This window comes from Balaenoptera acutorostrata, chromosome 1 (genome assembly GCF_949987535.1).
Source record: "Balaenoptera acutorostrata chromosome 1, mBalAcu1.1, whole genome shotgun sequence".
Classification (NCBI taxonomy): domain Eukaryota; kingdom Metazoa; phylum Chordata; class Mammalia; order Artiodactyla; family Balaenopteridae; genus Balaenoptera; species Balaenoptera acutorostrata.
The window spans coordinates 83,044,849-83,065,622 of NC_080064.1; the positions used below are offsets into that span (position 1 = coordinate 83,044,849).

At 37.1% G+C, this 20,774-nt stretch overlaps 1 protein-coding gene across 2 annotated transcripts in view; it reads left to right on the forward strand.

The window, feature by feature from the left end:
• Window positions 1-11,699, forward strand: part of FNBP1L (formin binding protein 1 like) — a 121,240-nt gene extending 109,541 nt beyond the window's left edge. The window contains exons 10-15 of one of the 2 annotated variants that reach the window (XM_007169577.2): window positions 1,003-1,112; window positions 2,550-2,682; window positions 3,892-3,986; window positions 6,408-6,556; window positions 7,986-8,144; window positions 9,443-11,699. In XM_007169577.2, coding sequence (XP_007169639.1) covers window positions 1,003-1,112; window positions 2,550-2,682; window positions 3,892-3,986; window positions 6,408-6,556; window positions 7,986-8,144; window positions 9,443-9,450 — 654 coding nt within the window. In that variant the 3' untranslated portion in view covers window positions 9,451-11,699. Of the gene's footprint in view, window positions 1-1,002; window positions 1,113-2,549; window positions 2,683-3,891; window positions 3,987-6,407; window positions 6,557-7,985 lie in introns of both variants that reach the window. The other variant, XM_007169576.2, reaches the window with a different exon arrangement.
• The last annotated feature ends 9,075 nt before the right edge of the window (window positions 11,700-20,774 follow it).

Genomic DNA, 20,774 nt, shown 5'->3' on the forward strand with positions numbered 1-20,774 from the left:
TACATAAATATGGGCTTATGTTAAATGGGATCAATAGTTGCTAACATTGGTCTGGTTGTGTAATCTCTAATAAGATAACTGCGGTAACAATGACATGATTAACATTTAAGAGGAGAAAGACATCATTTGAATCAGAAGTTGCATCTAAATACTAGAACTGTTTCTTAAATGATATAGTTTCTTGAATATCAAAACATTAAAAAATTTTCAGACATTAAGCATCCTTCCTAAATAAGGATTTTATCTTTCTTTGGATTATATCTTTATTTCAAGAACAACTGAGGTATGCTATTTGGTTGTACAAAGGATAATTGAAAATAAATTCCTTATTGGAATGTAATTTCTACTTACGTTTCACTTGGTGGATAGTTCTACTTTTTATTTTTTAATGATCAAGTATGTTTCGGTTCTAATGAATGGTTTAATAAATATAATCATTCAAAGACTGTGTAATATTAAAATATTTTTCATTAGTTATATTGCCTTTATGAGGTAAGTTGTTTAACTCAGTTATATAAACTTTTCATATTTTCAATCTGAACATTTGTAATATCCCGAGTATCACGGCAATAGATTTGATTTGGGAATGTGGTGCAGTATGTTATATAAAAAATACTTTGTATAGGTGAGAAATGTTACGTGTTTCCATTTCGTTGTTGTTGCTGTAAGAAGGTTCATCTGTATTTATTTTAACTCTGCCGAGACCTGAATATAATGTTATACTGGTAATTACCAATTATCTGTATCTGCTGATATTTTTACCTATTCTATTTCATGATTTTTTTAAAAGTGACTGGCATCTGAGCTCTTTCTTAAATATGATTGTTTTAATTAACATACACATACATATCTATGTAGATTTCTTTTTCTTAAAAGGAGGTGTTCGGGGCTAATTTGAAATTAAACTTAAAATTGATATATATTCTTACTTTATAGTGAGTATATTTTAGAAATAAAATTTCATGAAAATATCTTTTATAATGATTTAGATTCTCTTTTCAGGGCCCAGCACTAGAAGATTTCAGTCATCTGCCACCAGAACAGAGACGTAAGAAACTACAGCAGCGCATCGATGAACTTAACAGAGAACTTCAAAAAGAATCAGACCAAAAGTATTTTCCCATTAAGTTCTGTCTGCCATCATTATCCCTTTCAGAGTCTACTTTGAATTATATGTTTAAATGTGATGTATAAAAGGCTTAAAAATTATACATCCTAATTGAAATATCTTTTGAGGGAAAAATACAGTCCTAAACTTTGGAAAATTGTGCTCTGTCATATTTTTAAAATGAAATGTTAGAGAGTTTCTTAGGTTGCAGATTACTTATTGGATGCTAATAGTATATATTTATGCCTTCCATAAATTTTCAAAATAGTTTGATGATTATCAAGGGTAGTTTCACCAACACTAACTACCTCTTATATTTTGATAAATTTTTATTTTGCTTTAGTATATAAATTGAGCTCAATAGAAATCTGAGGCTATAATTATTTTGTTTGCAGCAAGAATGTTGGAAAACAGTGTTTGATTACTTACAGCTTCAGATTCATTCGTAGCTTTAATTTTGTTTCAATTTTATAAAAAGTTTCTTTTAGTTCAATTTTGTTTTAATGAATATAGAGATTTATATATGATGAATAAAGGGTTATTACAGTGGATTGGTAACTTACTATCTGCTATTACACTGAAGATAAAATTGGAGCTTAAACTCTGACATGAGTGATTGAAGAGATTCATATTTGAGAATGATCTGAAGATAGGTGATATTAAAATAGTCAATTTTGTCTCAATAAAACTGGAAAAAACAAAGCATTAAGAGATCACCCTTAAAAAGGAGAACTGTAGGATGAGATGAGAAGAAACCTCTGTCATTTTATGTAACACATTTAAAGGATAAACAGAAGAGAAGGAACCAGTGAGGGAAATAATGAGACAGAGGTGAAGGGAAGGGAAAAGAAAATGTAACCTCCAGGAAATCAAGAAAAAAAAGAGTATTAAGGAGTGTTAGTAATGTCAGATGTTAGAGCCAAGGAGAGCTAATTGAGGCATAATCTATAGTGATGTGATTAGAGAAGTGAAGAGGATGAATGACTTGAATTTAGAGGGAGAGGGGCAAGTTAAAGATGGTATAGATGAGTGGGAGGATGATGATGCTGTGAACTAAGATAAGGAACACTGGTGGAATAATGTGTCTGGATGAGAATATGATGAGTTTGATTTGGGACATGATGATTTTAACAATATTGAGGAATATTCTTTCAGTCCTTGATTAAATATATACAGTCTCATTTAGGAAGCAAGAAATGAGAAATGAAATCATTTTTTTTTTAATTCTAAATGTTTTAAAAGACTGCCTCCATAAATTTCTAACTATATACATGATCAGCTTCGTGCAGATTATCTTTAATCAGGTAATGTTTGATTAAAGTTAAAGAGATATGACTTTTAAGATTAGGCTGCACGTGAGTCCCCAGAATCAAATGAAACTCTTTTATCTGGGAACATGTGAAGTAAATGTTTAATTTTATGTCTTCCTGCTCATTTTCAGAGAAGCACTCAACAAAATGAAAGATGTATATGAGAAAAATCCACAAATGGGGGACCCAGGGAGTTTGCAGCCTAAATTAGCAGAGACCATGAATAACATTGACCGCCTGCGAATGGAAATCCACAAGAATGAGGTAGATTTGTTATTTAGCAGTTGTCTAAGATAAGTTCATTTTTATAAACTTCATTATGATAGATTGGATTTTGCTAGAATTATCTTCAAATATTTTAGGGTTTATGATCTAAAAGTAAGATGTCATTATGATCTAAAAGTAAGGTACCATAATCTAAAAGTAAGGTATCATAATCTGTCTTTTTTTTTTTCTGTTTCTTTTTCTTTTTCTTTTGGCTGAGTTGGGTCTTCATTGCTGCGGGAGGGCTTTCTCTAGTTGTGGTGCGTGGGGGCTACTCTTTGTTGCCGTGCGCAGGCTTCTTATTGCGTTGGCTTCTCTTTTTGCCGAGCACGGGCTGTAGGCGCAGACTTTAGTAGTTGCAGCATGCGGGCTCAGTAGTTGCAGCATGTGGGCCCTAGAGCACGTAGGCTTCAGTAGTTGCAGCCTGTTGGCTCGGTAGTTGCGACGTGCAGGTTCTAGGGCACATGGCCTTCAGTAGTTGTGGCGTGCAGGCTCAATAGTTGTGGCTCATGGGCTCTAGAGTGCAGGCTCAGTAGTTGTGGTGCACGGACTTAGTTGCTCTGCGGCATGTGGGCTCTTCCTGGACCAGGGATCGAACCTGTTTCCCTGCATTGGTAGGCAGCTTCTTAACCACTGCGCCACCAGGGAAGTTCAGGTATCATCTTTAGAATTAATCCTTCGTTGAAGTTTTTTTCCTTATTTAAAACTTCATGTAAAACTAAACGTACTATTTTTTTAATCAGCTATCAAGTTGATCATTGACGAAATAAAGGTTTCCCTTATCTAAGAATTACATAATTACAAAGACCCAAAGCACATTTTAAATGTAGAATATTTTATGAGCTTTAAAATATATACATTGGGCTTCCTTGGTGGCGCAGTGGTTAAGAATCCGTCTGCCAATGCAGGGGACACAGGTTCGAACCCTGGTCCGGGAAGATCCCACATGCCTCAGAGCAGCTAAGCCCATGTGCCACAAGTACTGAAGCCCATGCGCCTAGAGCCTGTGCTCCGCAACAAGAGAAGCCACCGCAATGAGAAGCCCGCACACCGCAACGAAGAGTAGCCCCCACTCGCTGCAACTAGAGAAAGCCCACGCGCAGCAACGAAGACCCAACACAGCCAAAAATAGAAAATAAAACAAAAAGTAAATAAATTAAAAATATATATATATATATTTATTGAGCTCAGTTTTGTTTTTTCCCTAAGGCTTGGCTGTCTGAGGTTGAAGGCAAAACAGGTGGAAGAGGAGACAGAAGACATAGCAGTGACATAAATCACCTTGTAACACAGGGACGAGAAAGGTTATTTTTTGCATTTTATTTGTATTTCCTCCTTTTCCCCCAAACTTTTCTCACTGTTTTGTCCTAAACTTCATACAATTCTCTTTTTTCCTAATTTAACAAGTTTGGCTTTTAATAACTCAATCTTTGAACCTAAATAATTTTCTGTTTCTTTATAATAGCTACAGGTGAAGTATGAAATTTCATATTGCTGCTCAGTTCTAGTTTGTAATGCATCTACAAACAGAGAGGTAGGAACTTGGAAAATTCTGGGAGCTGTAGTCTAGAGGCATAGGCTCCCCAGGCCTGGGAAGATTGCCTTTAGGTTTAGATGGAGTTGGGTAGCTTATGCCAAAGAAAAATTTAACTGTCAAATTACACAAAGTTTTGTGAAGGAAAAAAATTCATATTGTTAAATTGGATCAGAGCTTCCAAAAGGCATTTTACTAAATTTCCATGTTTTCATACCATTTGTGACATTTTCTCCCTTTGGGTAATGTTTTTTTTTCCCCCTCATAATAAAATCCAACAAATTTGGATTCACCTTAGAGAAGAATTTGAGAGATCTAGTATCAAATATTGGTTTACTACCTAATTACATTGTAATTTGAGCAAATTCATTTTTAAAAAAATTTTATTGGATTATAGTTGATTTACAGTGTGTTTCAGGTGTACAGCAAAGTGATTCAGTTATACATATTCATATATTCATTCTTTCTCAGATTCTTTTCTCATATAGGTTATCACAGAATATTGAGTAGAGTCTCCTGTGCTACATAGTGGGTCTCTTTGTTGGTTATCTGTCTTATATATAGTAGTGTGTGTATGTTAATCCCAAGATCCTGATTTATCCCTCCCCTCCACGTTTAGCAGTTCATTTTTAATGCTCCCTGAGTCTCAGTTTCCTAAAATATAAAATAAAGATTAAAATACCTGTCATACAGGGTTATTAGTAATGAATGAAATAATGTAGGGGTCCCCAACTGCAGGGGTAGCACAGCAGGAGGTGAGCGGCGGGTGGGCGGGTGAGTGATGCTTCATCTGCCGCTTCCCATCCTCTCATTACTGCCTGAACCATCCCGTTCCCCCACCCCCGCCCTGGTCCCTGGATAAATTGTCTTCCACGAAACTGGTCCCTGGTGCCAAAAAGGTTGGGGACCGCTGAAATACGTGCATAAAACACCTACTAGTAAAATACCTGTGCTGGTATGTGCTTGACAAATGTTAATTTCTCCTTCTCTTCCTCTCCATTATCACTTTTTGAAAGAGTATATATCCTTAATATATCAAGAGATAGTCACAAATACACTGGTTTTTGTTATTAGGTAAAACCTAGATTAAAATAATCTAGTCCCTCTGGTTTGTGTTATTGGATTCCAAATTAAGTCTTCATTTGTGGCTTCCAGGCATACTGAAAGTACTGCTAAATCTCATCATGCAAATTATTAAAATCTTATTCAGTCATTTGATTCTTTAGCAAAATCAACATTTTTTCTCTTTTTGAAGTAAAAATTTACAGAAAAAATGCCTTTGGATTACCTGCTTTCTGGGATTTTCTTAGTTACTAACTTTCCTCTTAACATGATTAATTGGAAATTAATTTTACTAGGAGTCTTTTGGTTTTCAGTGACAGGATGAATACTCTATCCATACTGGCTTAAACGGAAAAGGGATTTTATTGGCTGACTTCAGGGAGAGCTTGATCTAGGAACTCAGATGATATCTTCAGTACTCCGTATCTCTCCACCTTCCAGTTTTGCCTTACACTGTGTTGGCTTCATTTAAAGGCTCTATATGGTGATCTTCCAAAGCTCTTAAGCTCATATTTCTCCAGGTTCACGTCCAGTGGAAAAGGAAGGGAGCTTCTCTGAACAGTCCCAAGCAAAAGTCTTTGTGTTATCTCTCATATCTTACTGGGTTACATGCCTACTAGTGAACTATTAACTCTGGTCATACAAGTTCTGTGCTAAGATGGACCCTCTGGAACCAGGACAGAGCAACTCTACCTGAAGCCTGTGAACTGAACATGGGTCTGGGTGGGTCCCCTAAGAAATTTTAGGGTTTTCTTGAAAAAAGAGGGGGTGATGAATCCAGGATGATAAAAACCAAATGTCCATGACATTGTTCCATTTTATCTCTGGACCCAGTGATAATGAGACATACTTACTGAATACATGTTATGTGCCTAGAACATTGTAATCTTTTAATTTTTTAATTTCAGGAAATTCAACAAAAGCATTTTGAATTAGAAGCCATACACACACACACACACACACACACACACACACACACACACACACATTTCAACATTTAAGAAAATGAAGACTTAATTTGGAACTGTGTCATGGTTATTTGATTCTCTGAATTGATCCTGAGGAGATCAACTTGTAGGTAATCTAAAAAGTTCCCATGTACTTGATCAGAGATAATTTTGTTTCATAGCCCTGAGGGAAGCTATACTGATGATGCAAACCAAGAAGTCCGTGGGCCACCCCAACAGCATGGTCACCACAGTGAGTTTGATGATGAGTTTGAAGATGACGATCCCTTGCCTGCTATTGGACACTGCAAAGCTATCTACCCTTTCGATGGTATGATTTTCTTAATACACTGTAATTGATAAAATTGGTTCCTTAAAGTCTACATACAGAGTCATGCACTGTAGTGTCCTTATAGCTAAATAAGGAAACTAAAAGTGCCAGAAAATTATAATCCCAGTTCAATAGTGTGAATATTTTTGTTTTAACTACATTGCAAGTATAGAGATTTTTCTTCCGTACATGACATTGAAAGAAAATTACCTATGTTATCAGCATCCTAATAAAGATTATTATTTAATTATCAACTTTGGTTGATACAGAATTTCCCAACTTTGATGTACTCATCAAAGTTGAAGCCGCTTGAGCATGTAGCTCAACCCAGAAAGTGGAAGGCTGGTAGATATCACTTCAGGCTCTTCCTTGTAACTTGCTAACATTGAGCGGCAGGTACTAGGCAAATGGCATAGCTGAGTGCCACCACCATATGCTGACCCTGTAGGCCATATTTTCAGGTGAGGGAAGGAGGAAACGTGGTAGCTTCTGACTATGCCATCCTTCCCCCTGTGATAGTTGGAGAAGAGACTCTGAGGGGAGGAAGACATTGTGGCCCTCTCTTAACAGGTTTTTAGTTACCCTTCCCTCTCTTGGACTTTGAAAAATCATTTTCTTCATTTCACAGAGGAGCAGAGTAACACCCTTACAAAGAAGTTGTTATAAAATGGTATATGAATTTAAGGCCCTTCCCTACCCATCCATTGTTTTGGTTTTTAAATTGAGTAGTTTTTAGTTGCTGCTCATTCTGAGAAAATAGTATTAAATAAGATCTTGCTATAATTTGCTACAGAGAGTAAGGGAAGGATTTAGCGTATGTTAAGTAAATATTCATTTGTGAAAACTGTTACTGCTAAGCAGGTTGGGAATGGTTGAGGGATTGGGAAGAAACAGAGGCCTGAGGCTGATGAAGTTTTGAAGGAAGTTTGTGCTTTGTGGCTATGATCATTCTGCTTCTACCATCACCAGAGTTGGACCTGTATTTTTCTCTGCTCTCTCCTCAAATTATATTCTTTCCTTCTTTCTTCCAACCCTCTCACTGTCTTGTTACTATTTTGAACTTCATGAATTTTCTAGATAGCAGTGCCACTCAAATTTGGGGAAGGAGTTGGAGTAGTGAAATAGGAGTTAGCATACCCTGTCAAATCATACAGTGTTGTTGTAGCTCAGATACTTCATCTGTTACATGGTGCTGCTGTTAATGCCAGCCTCATGGGTTATTGTGCAGTTCACATGAGGTAAGTAAATGAAACTGTTGGGTAAACTACAAAGCATCATAGAGGTGTTGGTAATGAGAGTCAGTGGGCTCATAGTTCTAGTACATTGAAATCTAGTAGGGTTCCATGTTGTTTTTTGTTGTATTTGTAACTTTTATTCAAAATTATTGCTATACTTAAATTATGCTTGTGCTGTGAAAACTCTCATTTAGGACATAATGAAGGTACTCTGGCAATGAAAGAAGGTGAAGTTCTATACATTATTGAGGAGGACAAGGGTGATGGATGGACAAGAGCTCGGAGACAGAATGGTGAAGAAGGCTACGTTCCCACATCATACATAGATGTAACTCTAGAGAAAAACAGTAAAGGTGCAGTAACTTACATCTAAACTAACCCGGCAGCTTTGTAACATGTATGACATAGGAACGATAACAAGATGAAAACACAGTCAGTGGGTGGGAAAACATAAGAAAGCTGAAAGGGCATCCAAGATTTATTGTTCACTGTGTGAGCTGAGTGTAGGCTCGATCTCAGAGATGTGACTATTACAAGAAACTGTTCTCGTGATGCTTTACCATTTGAGTGATGTTGGTGTGAGGCTTAATCGATGCCTTTTGCTTTATGTCCTGCTTAAGTCTGTGTGAAGGATTTGTGTTTTTCTGCCTTATAAATCATAGAATTTAATCTACTGGGCAGGAATCCATCCTGTAGAGGGGTAGGGATAGAAAGCTCCCTACCCCTCTACACTTTGCTTCAGGAAACACAGTGACTGTAGTGAACTCAAGTAAAACTGCTCTGAAATGCTTGCTATAAAAAGCTGATGCCCAAAAGAGTGGTTTGGTCTAGGAGTTTGAAATTGTAGCTACAGTTTCTAGGAAAAATGTAATAATAGTTGGCTAATTGGATAAAATACGAATGTAATCATTTTCATTTTTGTCCTTATTCTCAACTTCGGTTTCCTAAAGGAAGAAAACAGGCACCTAACACATAATCTGTTTTAGTAGTAGGCTAATCAAGAGATGTGCAAAATAAACGGGCCTGGTCTTGCTCTTTAAGTGAATAAAATGGCTTTCTTTTGAGACCCAAGGATATTTTCAGGTTTTCTAGTAATTTTCAGTAATGTACAAACTTTCTTCTAAATTAATGCTTGTACTTTTCATCTTTAAATGTCTTTTGAGAAATACCACTTTAGTGATACTAGCATTTAGCAATTATACATAGAAAAGTGGATTCTAAATAAACTAAGATAGAGGAAATCTTGCATGGAGGAGAAGTACTGGCAAATTTTGCTCGAAAGAAAAACGACTTTTTTCACTAATTGGGTTGGAGGACTATATCTCTACCATCACTGAGGGCATTTCCTCATTTTAGCTGAATCGTCAATTATTAGGAGGTTTTTTTCCAATTAATTTTAATAAGCATATGTTGGAAACACTGTATAATCAAGACATGTGCAGTGCTAGTTGTGTAGGGGAGTAAAGTGAGGAAGCAATTAAGAGACTGGTCCTTAATTTTGCTCATGTTCCAACATGTTTTGGTGTTTTTAATAGCTGACTATAAAATGATTTTAGAGACATTTGGGATGGACACTTTAAACTGAACACTCCTTTTGGTCTTACCAAAGGTCTTCAGTAATTGTTGTTTTCTTTTTCCTCCTGGACTGCAGGTTCCTGAAGAGGGTTTCTGAGGAAATGGGCAAGATGTTGAAGGAGGTTACATGCAGCTGCTTTTGGGGGGAGGGTATTAGAGTTGTCAGGCTCAGAGAGAGTGAGAGAAGCAAGTTGCATGAGTGCATGCAGACATGATTATTTTTTACTAACTTCATTAGCATTTCCGTACATTGTTTTAAAAAATCATTGTAATACCAACCCTTAAACTTGTCAATTACAGTTATTCACATAAAGGAAAAAAAGCCAACAATGGCTAACCTTTTTTGCCATTTATTTTACTGATATCCAAATCAGAAAGAATGCAGAGTTGTCCTTAAGTTTGTCATATTTGACTGTCCCAACAGGACTGTCCATCGCAGCTCTGTTTTAATTGGCTTTTAGACCCATTGTCTGTTAGAATCCTTGCCATTTGTCAGTGTCTGCCTGCGTCACCTCTGTGCTTGCTTAACATCCTGTTGCATGTCTAGAGTGATCAGGTTTAGATTTTTCAGGCATGTCTTTATAATCCCTTGTTCTTGTCAAAGCCTTTGTTTTGTTTTACATTTGTAGTGCAAATCACTTTGTCAAACATCTCCAGCACTAATGTTTCCATCCTAGTATTTGTGTATGCTGCTATAACTTCCCCGCTGCAAAACATTCCAGTTTTGGCATTATGAAGAAGCAGTTTGTGAACCTGAAGTATTTATGATCAGAAGAAAAAACATCTCTGCTCTAGCCTACAGCCCAGTTGAAAGAACTCTTTGAAACATGATACATCTTCAGCACCTCAGTCTGGGAAGAATCTATAGTCAGCACTGAAATCCTGGCATAATAAACACAGAAGATACTCACCACCTCAAGACAAAGGACTGTTGTCAGAAGTCAGCTGCTTCCATTCAAACGCTGCCTTAAACTAGAGTGCCTAAATCTGCTGATTGCCAACGCTACCACTACAGTATCCCACAAAGGGCTTTATGTGTCAGCTCAGTGCGACCTCCATTAACTCGGCAATGCTGCTATAGCTGCCGATACAACCTCGGTAGGTGGCTTTTAGAGCTCTACCATGTTTGTTGGTGCATCTTCAAATTTACGCATCAAACTAAAGACATGTCTGAGTCCATTTTACTTAGTGTTTTTATGAGAAGTTTTATGGACCTCCCTCCCATTGTCTTTTAATTTGGGGTTACTGTTTTCTCATTTAATTATTACAATGATAGTCTGTTTCCAAGTGATGATTTTATTTGAACCACATACAATTTAGTGAAACTTTGTAATGATCTATGTGCACTTTTCCTTGTAAAATGGGAGTTTCTGTATGCTTATACTTGTAAATATAGTTGTCATCAGTGCCCCTATGCTCATGTTGCTCATGCTGTCCTCCCTCGCATTTGTGATTCTGTTAATGACTTGTATCTTAACTAATTTCTTAGTGGCATTTAATAGGGAGGTGGGTGGGGGTGGGGGGATATTTGTAACATGGAAGCTTCATTAATTTGGTTCTTTACTGTTTTGAAGGAAGAAAGAACGTGAAATGGTCTGTGTATTGTTGGATTTCAAGCAATATTTTAGAAACTGTGTGACTGCTTTAATAATTTTTCCCAGTGTTATTTGAATCGTACTACCAGTTATACTAAAGCTGAATGACAATTGTGTGAAAGTCGATGCCTTCATAAGATCAAGTACGCCCGTTACACAGCTGACATGATAGTGTATTACCTTTAAGGCTAGTAAACTATGAAGTTTTAGATTTTAAATCTCGTTACAGGGTTATTTATATAATGTGACATTATTCAGTACTGACAGACTACATAAAGTAGTTTTCAGATCCAGTGCTATTTTTATTTTAAAGGTTAGCAATGAAGAGGAAACGTGAGCTGGCTGTGTTTGTCTTCTGTACAAAGCCTGAGGTGCTTGTGCTTTTTGGCAACAGCCACAGAGGGCAAAGTTTAAGTCTTTCTTGTGAGGACTAACTGTTCTTTTCAAGCTACTGTTTGTTTTTCTTAAAGCAGGATTTGCTTCCGTAGGAGGCAAGTTCCCTCACGTGGAATAGTGCAACCTGTGTATGGGTTATTACAATAGGAGAGACATTTGTACTTGCACAGTTTAAATCATTCTTAAATTTGAACATGTGAATTGTCCAAAAGAAGTCTTTAATTTTTCAGTAATTTTTACTCTTTTTGTGCACATGTTGATTTCTTAATGTAAATGCTTTGTTAAAGATAGTGTTCTCTGTTGAGAATATTTTCATGGAATAAAATAATCTTTTCATGGTCAGTTAAGGTGTATAGTATTATCTCTTACTGCTGTGTGAACTAAAGAGATGTAATGGTTTTGTTCTTGAATATGCTAAGTTCCAGGTAATACAAAGTAGATGACCAGGTTCCGTAAATGGAAGCATCTGTGTTGGGCAACAATTTTTGCAAAGCAGTTTTGAAAATTTTATTCTAGTTTTAGTTTCTCTCAAGCTTTCTTAAAGGAAAAAAAAGTTAACTTTCTTTACAGTGAATTTAAGTTAAGGTAATAGTATTTTTTAATCTTTGTTCTACAGTAGCTATGTTACACTGACTTTGCTTTTACACCATCTTAGCCTCTGCATCCATAGGAACTGTCCCTGTACTACATAGATTGATCTAGCCTCAGGTTGGTCAGCATTTCCCGTGCTTCTGCTTGAGTTCCTGATCAGTCAGAGAGAGCACCTGTGTCTTCATCGCATTTCAAAACATGGAAGGAGAATGTTTGCCACAATTAGTGTCACATCAGTGATTTTTGGAAGTCTTAATTTCAGGAGATTAACCTTTTTAAAAGGGCAGATCTGAAACTATGACTAGTAACTTCTAGAAACCCTAAAAGGGAATAAAACTCAGGGTTTTATTCTGAACAATGAAAGGTTGCAATTGTTGAGATGAAAATTTAGAGATCCACGCCAAGCTTGGAAGTAGGGACACACACAAAACAAAACAGCAGGAAAACAGTGTCAACCAAAAAACTCAACAATGAAAAGGACTTTTACTATCTGAACCAAGATCAGGGAAGTCAAATCATACTTGGTAGGGAAAGATAACATCCTCCTAACAGTATTAAGGAAACAGTAAAAGGAAAAGGATCTTCAGACTTTTTGAAAAGGATAGGTTTTCTTTGTGAAGAAGGTATTAGTACAGGTGAAAAAAATACTAAAAAAACCCACCAAGCCTATTTCAATGAGCTCATATACCTGGGATCAAATATATTCCTGAGTATAGCCACTGTCTGTAATCTAAGAAACTATGGAAAATATAAGAGATGCCAAAAGAGATAGGGGGATGGGAAAATACACATTCTAAAAAAAAATTTGTTTTATGGTAATATGGTTGATTTACAATGTTGCATTAATTTCTGCTGTACAGCAAAGTGATTCAGTTATATATATACATTCTTTTAAAAATTCTTTTCCATTATGGTTTATTACAGGATATTGAATATAGTTCCCTGTGCTATGCAGTAGGACCCTGTTGTTTATCCATTCTGTAAGTTTGTGTCTGCTAATCCCAAACTCCCAGTCCATCCTTCCTTCACCCCCCCACCTCCTTTGGCGACCACAAGTCTGTTCTCTGTGTCTCTGAGTCTGTTTCATAGATAAGTTCATTTGTGTCATATTTTAGATTCCACTTATAAGTGATATATGGTACTTGTCTTTCTCTTTCTGACTTCACTTAGTATGATAATCTCTAGGTCCATCATGTTGCTGCAAATGGCATTACTTCATAGTTTTTAATGAAGCTGAGTATTATTCCGTTTGTATAGATGTACATCTTCTTTATTCCTCTGTCGATGGACATTTAGGTTGCTTCCATGTCTTGGCTGTTGTGAATAGTGCTGCTATGAACATAGGGGTGCATGTATCTTTTTGAATTATAGTTTCATCCGGATATATGCCCAGAAGTGAGATTGCTGGATCATATGGCAACTGTATTTTTAGTTTGTTGAGGGACTGCCATACTGTTCTCCATAGTGGCTGCATCAATTTACGTTCCCACCAACAATGTAGGAGGGTTCCCTTTTCTCCACACACTCTCCAGCATTTGTTATTTGTAGATTTTTTAAAAAAAAATTATGGCTGTTTTGATGGGTGTGAGGTGGTACCTCATTGTAGTTTTGATTTGCATTTAATAATTAGTGATGCTGAACGTCTTTTCATGTGCCTGTTGGCCATCTGTATGTCTTTGGAGAAATGTCTATTTAGGTCTTCTGCCCATTGGAAAATATAAATTTTGAAGAGTAAATTCTGGGAAGTTTGACAACTCTTAAAAGTGCTAGATAATTTTGTCAGCATTTAAGAGAAAATGTAATGGGCAACTGACCTAGGTCCTAAGAATAAGTCATGTCTAGTTAGCCTCATTCCTTTCTTTAGATACAAATGGGAAATTCTACAGATGTAATTGTCCTGATTTCAGCACAATTTCAGTAATTGACAAGATTTCTTACTCATTTTTGTAAGATTGTGAGAGCATTGTTGTAGAGAATGGGAGCTTGCAACGAGCTGATTTGGTAAACCTGAAATGTCAACCCTGAGGAGAACTTCTTGTAGAAAACGTATGTATGTTATGAACCATTGTAAAATAAACATAAATCTGTCAACTCAAGAAATAGAAAATTATCATCTCCATCTCCTTCAAAGATAACCATTATCCTGAGTTTTATGTTTACTGTTTTTTCTTCATATTTATCACATGGATATTTTTTTCTAAACCTGATGAACGTCCCATGTTTTTGAGCTCTGTAAAGATGGTTTTATACTCTGTTATGAGCAGGGCTCATATTCAGCCAGTGTACACTGATATAGCCACAGTTAATGCTGTAGAAATATTTCCTTACTGGTGGGTAAAAAATAATTCTGAAAAGTAGTAAAACTGTAGTTAATCGTATAAGTTTCACTACGTGTGGTTTATCTCAGAAATCACACATGACACTGTGATGCATTTCTGGTTTGAGCACTGGGGACAAAGTCGAAGGGCTTACTGTAGATACACTATTATTTCAGGTGTTGGGGAATCTTACTGGTTTTGTAAACCCTTGGTTTCGTAAGCCCTTCGTAAGCCCTGGACAACTAAGCTGAGGAAGACCTCCTCTGTTCCTCCTCCAAAGAAATGCCTCATCCTGCTCAAGGGGAGGAGACACATCGAAGCTCTGGTAGCAGCTGGGGAGACTGGAAGCTGGAAGGGAGTGTGGGGTAGATACTGGTGTTTGGGGACATAGCCCCTTGTGGTGCAGTAATGGCCCTTTAGATTTTTTTTTTTTTTAACATTTTGTTTTATTTGGCAACTTATTCTGTGGTGGAGGGTAGCCTGCCTTGTTCATTGAAGAGGTGTGAGGAGAGGGAAATTACCAGCCTTTGTTTAATACCCAGAAGAGTATGCTAAGTGACAGCACAACTCCTGCTCCCTTGGCTGGTCTCAGACAGGAGTATCACAGTGTCCACTCTCTTAACCTCTAAAAGTTCAACTTTCCTCTCACTTGCCTGGGCAGACCAAACTGCTTGGTCTCAGGGCCTGCAGAAGCCCTGGTAGACTGGCTCAGTTTATTTTTGTTCTCCCCGCTTTCTCCTTCTGCCTTTGTCCTAAATCATGACTGGCACCAACCAGCCATTGCTTATTTCTTAGTCGGCCAATGTGGGGGACACATCTTGGGTGTGGAATGAGACAGACATAAAACACAAGGTCCCGGTTCTGGCAACCAAGATCATCAATCCACACCCAACTTGCTCCCTCTTCCTCACATTCTCTACTCTCTTTCCTCTATGGTGCTCCTGCCACTGTCTCTTGCCATACAGCCTGCATCCAGATGGTACTATTCTGTCCATTGAGATGAGATGGGGATCAGCTGCATGTCCTCTCTCTCCAGGTGTCAGACAACACATTAGTAAATTAATAACTAGCAACTGAAAGGGGGAAGTCATCGGAAGAGTTTGCAGCCCTGTATTAAATCATGGAGGGATTGTTCAGCTGATGGCAGCCATGTCGAACAAAAAATTATACCAACTCAACTATTTAATAAAATTATTTGGAAAGTATTAGTGATTGATGAATTGTGCCACTTTCATCACTTGATAAAGTGTTACGTAGTTTAAAGAATAAAGGTGATTATTTTACTTGTTGATTTGCACATTGATTTGTACATTAATTTATTCATATGATTTATGTATTATTAATATCCCACTTATTACTTTGCGTATTGCATGGTATCTTCTGAGAGTTGCTTTTTTCACTCAACAGTATTCTAAGATTTATCCATGTTTATGCATAGTTCATTTTACTGTGTATAGTATTCCATTATATAAATGTACAGAATTTATCCATTCTCCTGTTGATGGGCATTTGGGCTATTTCCTGAATTTTGCTAGTATAAACAATGCTCTTATGCACATCCATGTGCATGTTTACTGATACAAGAGTTTCTCTAAGATCTATACCTAGGAGAGGAATTGCTAAGTTATGGGTTTTAGTTATCTTCAATTTAAAACGGTAATGCCGTATTTTCCCCTTAAAGTGATTATAACATTTTTACACACCTACAAGTTGTGTATAAGGGTTATTTATTCTCCATATCCTGACCAACAATTTAGGAGTAAGACTTTAAAAAAAAATTTTTTTTTGCAGTTCAATGGATGTAAAATAGCATTTCATTATAGTCTTTGCTTTTCCTGACTATTGATGAAGTTGAACATCTTGTCATATCTACCATTTGTGTTTCCTCTTCTGTGAAAAGCCTGTTTATATCTTTTGCCCATGTTATTCTTTGGTTGGTGTCTTTCCGTATTTATTCATGGGAGTTCTTTATGTATTAAGGATGCTAATAGTATTAGTTATCTCTTGCTGTGTAACATAGCTGGTGACTCTGGCTCAGAGTTTCTCAGGAGGTTGCAATCAGGGTGTTGGCCAGGGTTGCAATCATCTCAAAGCTTTGACTCAGACTGGAAAGTCCACTTCCAGGATCATTCACATGATTGTTGGCAGGCCTCAGTTCCTTGCCCTGTGGACCTCTTCATAGGGATGTTCACAGTGTGGCATCTTGCTTCCTTCAGTGAGTGATCCAAGAGAGAAAAACTCAGGATGGAATCTGCAGTCTTTTATAACCTAATCTCAGATGTGAATACCATTACTTCTATGTACTTGGTGATGCAAACCAACCCTGGTATACAACACAAGGATGTGAACATCAGGTGGCAGGGAACATCTGGGGCCATCTTGGAGGCTGCCTACCATACTAATACTTTGTTATTTTTATGTGTTGCTGATACCATTTTTCAATTTATCTATGATATCTTTTGATGAATAGAAGTTCATTTTAATGTAGATTGATCAATCTTTCATATTTAATGCTTTCCTATCTAGTTTAAGAAATTCTTCCTTCATTCAAAGTAAAAAAGATATTCTCCTGTATTTTTTTCTGAAAGTGTTACGGTTTTGCCTTTCACATGTGGGATCTTGATTCATCTAGATTTTATTTCGGTGTATGATATAAAGTAAGGAACCATCCCTCCCCCCCCGCCTTCATTTGCTTAACCAGTTGTTCAAGAATTATTTATTTTAAAAAATCATCCTTTCCTCCACTGATGGGCCATGTTACTCCTGTCATATGTCAAATTTCTAATGATAGTTTCTTGATTACTCTAACTTAATCATGAGCTTTTATATTTGGTAGAACAGATTCCCCCCTCCCCCCGTCTTATTTTCCTAGGATGGTCTTGACTTCCTTGCCATTAAAGTTTTAGGAAAAGCTTATCAAGTTAAGTTGAAAAGTCCTATTGAATTTTGAGTGGGATTGCATTGAGCACTCAAATGCATTGAGTGCATTGAGCTTATAGATCATTTTAAGAACTAATATCTCAATACTGAATATTCTAGTTTATGAGCATGGTTCCTTCATTTACTACTTTTCAGTGGTTTTCAGATTTTTTAGAATAAAGTTAAAAATTTTTTTCACCAAGTTCATATTTTGTTACAAATATGCCTAGGTATCACATATTTTTTAAAATGTTTTAACATGTTATTATAAAATATTCAGAAAATGTATAAAACATAAATGTACAGCTTAAGTTATTAGAAAGTCAATAACTTTTGAGTCAGGCAATAAAGCATTACCAGCACCTCAGGAACCCACCACATCCCTCTCACAAATAACACCCTGTTCCCTCTCTCATAATTATCCTGACCTTTTTAAAAGAATTTTCAATTTCTATGTATTTTTATGCTTTATGTCTCTTGTAAATAGTATAAGATATTTTTAAAATTATTTTATTTTTGGCTGTGTTGGGTCGTCGTTGCTGCACGGGGGCTTTCTCTAGTTGCGGCGAGCAGGGGCTACTCTTCGTTGTGGTGCGCATGCTTCTCATTGCAGTGGCTTCTCTTTGTTGCAGAGCGCAGGCTCTAGGCACGCGGGCTTCAGTAGTTGTGGCTCGTGGGCTCAGTAGTTGTAGCTCGCAGGCTCTGGAGCGCAGGCTCAGTAGTTGTGGCACACAGGCTGAATTGCTCCGTGGCATGTGGGATCTTCCCGGACCAGGCCTCAAACCTGTGTCCCCTGCGTTGGCAGGTGGATTCTTAACCACTGCACCACCAGGGAAGTCCAGGTGGTTTTGTTTTAAATTTAGTTGGTCATCTCTGACTTTTAACTGGAGGGTTCAGTCTGTTTACATTTATAATGACTGTGGATGAGTTCGGACTTATTTCTGCCATCTTTGTGCCTGCTATTCATTTCACTTTTCGATGTCTCTTATACTTTTTGTTTGTATTCTCCATTTTTTTTCCTCTACTAGTCTGAAACTTTGTAATTTCTGTTCTTGTAATATTTAACCTTGATATTTTGCATACTTACTTAAAACTTAAAGCTAATCAGTATCTTAATCCTTCTACTGACTAAAAGAATAACACTTTATCAGAACTCTAGTAACTGATCACCCCACTCCTGGTTTGTGCTACTGTTTTAATTGACTTTTTAACCTCACATAGTAGATACTATTTTTAGTGTTTGGATACACCTCTAAGTTTAGCAGTTTCTCTGCTCACCAATCCTTCTTAAATCTCAGACCTTTCTTCTGGATGAATTCCTTCCTCCCCCCCTCTCTTTCCTTCTCGAGCTCTGCTGAGATGCATTGGGTCATTCTATTTCAAATCATTTAACTCTTTTAATCTTTCTCTTCTGTTTTTCCTGTTCTTATCTCTGCTGTATTCTGGGCATGGTCTTCAGATATGTCTTTGTGTTCATTTAAAGCTTCAGTTGGATCTAGTCTTCTGTTTATTATTAGCATCCATTGGGTTTTTGATTTCATTATTATACATTTCTAAAGGGTATATTTAGTTCTCTTAAACTCTGATCATTTTTAATACTCATTTCCTGTTTGAGTTCATGTTTTCTTTATACACATCCATATATGAGTGCTTCAAAATATGGTAATTCCAGCATCTGAAGGTGTTGGGGTTCTAAATCTTTTTTTTCCCAGCATTTTATTTTTCATGGCACTGCTTCTGCTTGTGTGTTTTTTTTAAATGGTGCTTTTTTAAAAAAATAAGTTTATTTATTGTTGGCTCTGTTGGGTCTTTGTTGCTGTGCGCGGGTTTTCTCTACTTGTGGCGAGTGGGGGCTCCTCTCCGTTGCAGTGCGCGGGCTTCTCATTGCGGTGGCTTCTGTTGCAGAGCACGGGCTCTAGGCGCACAGGCTTCAGTAGTTGTGGCTCGCGGGCTCTAGAGCGCAGGCTCATTAGTTGTGGCGCACCGGCTTAGTTGCTCCGTGGCATGTGGGATCTTCCCGGACCAGGGCTTGAACCTGTGTCCCTTGCATTGGCAGGCGGATTCTTAACCACTGAGCACCAGGAAAGCCCTGCTTATGTCTTATATATATATGTATGTACACATATGTGTGTATATATATATGTATATATGTGTGTATGTGTATATGTATATGTTTGTTTTGTTACCATTGTAAATCAATTTCTTGGTTTTGAGTTTTGTAAATTTTGTGAATTTTACTCCAGACCTATTTGAGAACAGGCTTGTAGTTACAAATCCTCACCAAAGACCATTATCATTATTTTTCTTCTTGTAGCTGTTCCCTGGGTAACATCTCTTTGCTGGAAGATGGATTTCTTTTCCAGCCTATTAACAGGGACCCTTTAAGGATCCCTATTAATGGAGGCATTTCATGTGCAGCTCTGCTAAGACACTGCCTCCCGATCGCTGAGTTGATGTCAGTATTTGCCTCTAGGGCCACCCAGGTTTTTAAGTTCCTCTTACAGAGTTGATTTAAATTTGCTGTTCCTTTTGATGGGTGAGGTGGGGAGGAGAGGGTTGTTCCTTGGGGATTTCCCGTTCATTCTATCAAGCTTAATAAATAGTGCATTAAAAGGTATGTTTTTGAAAATTTAGTTATAGTGAGAGGGTTTTCTAAGAGCATCTGAACCACCATATTGCCAGAAGTAGGAGTGTGCTTTGGATTTTTCAGGAAATAAAAAATGATGGCTTTTAAAAACTGGAAGAAGAAGGGCTTCATGATTCTAGGCCCCATTAATGGAAATACAGAGTCCAGGATTTGAAACTAATATTTCCATTTTATTAAATAGACCACAATGAGAGACTTGTACTTAGTTCTGGCAGGCATATTCAAGATGACCAATAATAGGGTGATGGTTAAATTATAGTGTAACCTCTGGAACCAATCATATTTTTTCAAAGGCTGTCAGTCATGGAGAAATTTTTGCAACTTATTTGAGAAAAGTGGGATATAATACTATTCTCTATGGTCCCCAAATTATTTAGAAGAGAAAAAGCAAATTGGTAAGTGACAGTTGGTGGCAGAGTGATTGATTGATAGAAGTTTAATATTTTAAAGTGTTGTATTCCAAATTTTCTACAATAGAAAAAAATTGAGGCGGATACTGATAAACTAGAAAGTATCCCCTTTGGAAAGTCAAAAACCTAGAAAACAAACAAATCTGGAAAACTCATACTTATCAGCTAGAGGAAAAGATAATTATTTTGAAATATGTGAAATAATGTCATGAAATAATATACTAACGAACATCTGGTGCTCACTTTGTACCAGGCGCTGTGCTGCACATGGGACTTGACTTGAGGAGGTTAACTTGACCAAAGTCCAACTGCTAGCAAGCACCACAGCTGTTGTTGGAACCTAGGTCTTCTGGAGCCAGCTCTACCTTGTATCACTATTCACCTCTGTCCCCTAAGCCAGAAACCTTAAAATTTCCATACCACTCTCATTGATTTTGGTTTACTATTGTCAATCAGGAGGTAGTGGCACGGGAAGAGGGTGCCCCAGGAAGGTAGGAGGTAGAATTATTGTACTACAATGAATTGTTTAATA